Raw genomic sequence first — 5,166 nt, 5'->3', positions numbered from 1 at the left:
AATACAGCCAAAATACATAGCAACAAATTATTCTTTTGTCTGTTTGTTAATTAGCTTGACTAGCCTCGTTCACACGCGTAAAATTGAAAGAATTTGGGCTGTAAAACGAGGCTAGTTAGGCTAATTAACACAAAGACAAGGGAATAATTTGTTGGCGGCCAGAACGATCTCGTCCGCAGAGTCCGCTCTTCTTTTGGCTCCCAGAACCAATGCGCACGCTTAAAATAGGACGAGTCATCGGACGAGACCTACTTGGCTGCTGTCAATGCATTGTGGGAAAACTTACTTCCTTCTTTGACTAAAAAGTTCTTGTACGAGTGAAAAGTTGTATCTTTTCACCAACAAGATGTCTTTTAACGATCCTTGGGCAGCTCGCCACGACCGACAAAAAGTTGACTTAGTCTTTATAGTCGACTGCACGGGATCCATGGGTCCTTATATCAAACAAGCTCAAAAGCATATCCGAACTATAGCGGAAACCGTGTCAAGAACAGCGTTCAGTGTGAAGCTTGCTTTAGTAGAATACAAGGATCATCCGCCGCAAGACAGAACTTTCATCACTCGAGTTCACGACTTTACATTATCTTTATCTGATATGAAGACTTGGGTGGACGGTATGAGAGCGAGTGGAGGGGGCGACGGACCTGAATCAGTTGCCTGTGCTTTGCATGAAGCAACGAAACTCAGCTTTCGTGAAGACTCCACAAAAATGTGTGTTCTGATAGGTAAGGTTGCTAATTAACACAGGAAAAAATAACAGATTCCCATTTTTGGATATTTTAGGGTATTTTGAAGAATACCAACAAAAATCCCAAATTTGGAAGAGTGAGACAAGTCCCAGTCAGGGAACTTGGTTGGGAATTCCCTGGTTGGGACTTGTCTCACTTTGCCAAATTTGGGATTTTTATTGGTATTCTTCAAAATACCCTAAAATATCCAAAAATGGGAATCTGTTATTTTTTCCTGTGTAATAAGGCGCAAATTAAGCACATGCATGTTGTCCACTATTGACAGATTAACTCACAATACAAAAGAAAGAGCTGAGAATGTTATAAAAAATTTTTTTTCTAGAATCGCTCCAAATTTGGCCACTGATTCTAGAAAGTTGCATATGAATAGCAGCACCTCGTTCTCCAAAGGATGCCGCGACAAGGATACAATAGGGAAGATATCTGTTTACAAACATTGCTTTTGACAGCAAATGAGGCTCTGCTTGGCACATGAACGACGATAGATGACATCAACGATATCTTCTCTATTGTGGCTTGGTTTTCAAGTACAAGCTGACTCATTTTATATACTGTTGGCTCATGACGTCTCTGCTTCCCTGTGACTTACAATCCCCGAAATGGAGAACTTGCTTAGAAGCTGTAAATTTGCCGGAGGTTGTCAGGCCTTTAAGTTATTAACTGTCATTCTTTGCTTCTGTTTAGCGGATGCCCCTCCACATGGACTTGGGCTTGATATGGATGGATTCCCTGATGGCTGTCCTACAGGAAATGACCCTATGAAGGCATGCAGAACAATGGTTGAAAAAGGAATAGTTCTGTACTCTGTTGGATGTGAGCCTGCCATCTTACGACATAAAGATTTCTTTATGGGCATGGCTTTCATGACAGGGGGTCAGTATGTTCCACTCTCACAAGCGCAAGCTTTGTCAAAGGTGAGAGTTAACTTTTTTGTTTCAGATACTTGCCTCACACCATGGGATTTTGTAGTAAAATTGAAGAACAGCTTCCCAAGAAGTCTGTCATCCTTACTGTCTGCAAACTGTGAAACCAACAGATCAGCAAAAGAAAACTAAAAGCTCACCAACAGTTTACCAATAAGGCGGTTGACAAATATTTAAGTAACCCTGGCTTAGAAACGAGTAAACCTGTAGACTTATTTTATCTTTTACCTAGTTAAACCCAAATGTGAATTGAGAGGAGAAAACTATAATCCACTTGATGAAGGCCGACTGTTGGCCACTTGTTGGCTGACAACTGTTGACCATTTGTCAGCGAACTGTGGACTGTTAGTTGGTCACCTGTTGGCCGGTGATCAAGGTGTCAGCCAGATGAATGAAAAATGTGATTAAAGCTACCATACTTTTGATGATGTTGGCATCGTCTGATCAGAGCTTGTTTGCACAAGGGGAGATACACGTAATTCAATGTACATGTACACCTGTATCATTACTTTTTTTTATTTTTTTATGAGCGCTTGAAGTTAGTGAAATTTGTAATTTTCTGCGTGCTATAAGCCCCGCTGGACAAATTATTCTCTCGTGGGCTCGTCAGGAACAAGCCAATGAGAAGCGTCTGATATCTAACACTTTTTTTTAGCTGTGACGTAAGAAAAGGACACCATTCCATAACATAAGAGAGCGAGTTCGAAGATTATTTGTGAAAACTTACAATTGGTCTGAAAATATGTCGTCTTCCAAAGAGTTTTCCGAATCAAATACGGAAGAGTATCTTTCGGACGATTCGGAATGCCTGGATTTTCAAGAAACAGAGACGGAGCAACGAGAAAACCAAGAACTTCTATGAGAAAGTTGACTGCCGACAAAGAATCAGACAGCGAATTGCAAGCCTATATGGACGAGCCTCTTACTGATGAAGAATGGCTCAAAAATTATAGACAACAACAAGAAGAAAAAAACAAGCAAGAAGAAGTCTTTAAGAAGCGGCTAGCAGACAAAACCAGCGGACTTCAGCCCTCGGATCGCTATCAGAAGGAATCTTATGCATGCCGATTCCTTTCTGTTTATTGTTAGAGTTGCTGCATCCATAAACCACGCACTTTTCAACCATTTTCTCTGTGTTCTCCGCTAATCTTCACACATCCCAACAACTCAAGCTTGCCCGATGTCCTTTTCTTACGTCACGCTCGATACTTTGGCCGAGTGGGGGACTAATGCGAACGATAGGTGAAAAAATAGTCAAGACCACCTCCACTTTCAGCGCTCGAAAAAAGAGCCCGGATTCAATATTTTTGAAAATTTTTTCGAAAATAAGTTCCTTTTCCTTGAAAGATGTCAAAATCTACCCCCAAAAAATAAGTTGAAGGGTTAGGGGCACTTTAAACTTGATGGAAAAGGCCACTAACTTGACTGCTTAGTAAGAAACCGGCTCATTATGTTGTAAAAGTGCTGACATTCGATAAAATTATCATTGTTCTATTCTACTGTACATGTTCTAGACAAATGTAAGTGGAAGGCAACAGTTAAATTTATGTTTATCTACATCTATTAATTTCCCCATAAGGTTATTATTAATGGAACACTTGAAGAAGTTTCTCAAGAGAATCTTATGGGGTACATAGAAGATTTCATGACAATGGAACTGGAAAACTGTCCTAGTGAGGAGAAGATAACTGTGAGTGACTTGGCAACAAAACTTGAAAGGCACTTAAGTCTGCGAAATGTGAAATGTCAGCAGCTGCAATGTAACAATAATCCTTTGGAACCAGCGACAGCCAATGCAAAGAAAATTGCTGGACAAAAAAACTTGGCTGGAGTTCGAAAGCTGTTAGAAAACCTCACTTCAACAGACTACTCACATAACTCCTTCTTCAACCAGCGCATGACCACAGTAGAGGTAACCTTGACAGAACCAGCTCCTGTGACAAAAAGTCAATGTGAGAGGTTGCTCATTAAGGAATTTGGAAGATCAAATATTCCTGTTACACATGATGAACTCACTGGTGAATTAATCATTGAGGAGTTGTGAACCATGATAATACTAAAATTAAAAATATATATTTTATCTCTCAGGTGGTATGCACACTATGATTGGATAATAGTGGGCTGTATTCTACAGTATGACCTGCTCTCCAGTCCGCTAAATTTGAAATTTTGATGCCACATGTTGTAGCAAGTTTTTCATGTTATTTGTGTGAAATAAACTTGTGAACTGATTGAATTTTACAAGGAACTATTTCAAAAAGCCAACTTGACTTCAACTAGTTTCCTTTTCCAGTGTGCCTGATTACCTCAGAGAATGATTATTATAAAACAATCTTGTTTTCTCATTCTGTGCTGCTGGGATTTCATAAGGTTAGAAGGAGATGCCTGGGCTAGTCAAAATAAGCAGCGGTCACTCTGGTCTTTTATATGGGTTTGAGTGAAAATCAAGGCAGTACTGTACCCGGCAGTTACAGATCCTCATTTTTTTCTGTCCTTGGGCCATAAATCAGTGACACAAATTTTTTTTCTGTAACTAACAGTACAGACCTCAAACCCAGTTACAGTACAATGTACTTGTAGTAAGAGGTATAAATTAATGAACTGGTTTGTTGAGCTGTATAGCAGTAACAGACTCTTTGCAGAAACAAGACATTGAACTACATTATTATATCTCTCAGATAGTATGTGTGCTGTGATTGGCTAAATTAGCAGGTTGTATTCAACAGTACGGCCGGCTGTCCGGCCTGCTAAGTTTGAAATTTGATAAAACAAAAAGGAAACAAACTTTATTTAAATGTCTAGAGTCTTCTAGTGCTGGAGCACTTATTATTGGAGACATTGTAAACTGAAATCAACAAATCAACGCAAATCAAATGAAATATTGGTTTTTGAGGAGAGCGAAAAACCAAAGTACCCAGAGAAAAACTTCTTGGACCAAAGTAGAGAACCAACAAACTCAACCCATATAATTATGATGCAGAGTCTGGGAATTGAAACCGGTCCACACTGGTGGGAAGTGAGTGCTCTTTACCACTACGCCAGCCCTGGACCCCCCTGTTTTTTTATAAAACCTTCTCTAGCAAGTTTTTCGTGTTGTTTATGTTACATACATGTAATCTTGTAAAACTGTTTGAATCTTGCAAACAACTTTTTTAAAAAGCCAAGAAGACATATTGGTTTTTCGGATTTTGATGCAGCGATCTTTGTGGCAGTTGAACCTTTTGCTTGACTTCAACTAGTTTCCTTTCCTGCATGCCTGATTACATGTACCTCAAAGGTATATAATAAATATCTTACTAATCTCATTTTTTCAGTCAGTACTGAAAGTTACATATGGTCGTTTTTTCCCGCTGATTTATGTACGGCCCTTGTGCTTTGCACTTGGGCCGTAAATCAACAGAAAAAACTTGGTCTGTAAATTACGGTATGGACCTGGAACTCAGTTAGTAAGAGGTGTATACATGTACTTTATGGTCAATACATGTACATTTGCC

General features: G+C 39.4%; 1 protein-coding gene across 1 annotated transcript in view; it reads left to right on the top strand.

Moving 5' to 3' along the window:
- Positions 1-254: 254 nt before the first annotated feature.
- LOC138059498 (uncharacterized) overlaps positions 255-5,166 on the top strand; it is a 5,427-nt gene continuing 515 nt past the window's right edge. The window contains exons 1-3 of the mRNA XM_068905138.1: positions 255-725; positions 1,434-1,663; positions 3,252-5,166. The exon at positions 3,252-5,166 is cut by the window's right edge and continues 515 nt beyond it. Of these exons, the coding sequence (XP_068761239.1) occupies positions 347-725; positions 1,434-1,663; positions 3,252-3,716 (1,074 nt within the window). The 5' untranslated portion in view covers positions 255-346 and the 3' untranslated portion in view covers positions 3,717-5,166. The remainder of the gene's footprint in view (positions 726-1,433; positions 1,664-3,251) is intronic.

Source organism: Montipora capricornis, chromosome 8, assembly GCF_036669925.1.
Source record: "Montipora capricornis isolate CH-2021 chromosome 8, ASM3666992v2, whole genome shotgun sequence".
Lineage (NCBI taxonomy): Eukaryota > Metazoa > Cnidaria > Anthozoa > Scleractinia > Acroporidae > Montipora > Montipora capricornis.
Note: the sequence above shows the minus strand (reverse complement) of the source record. Positions and strands in the feature narration are given on the sequence as shown.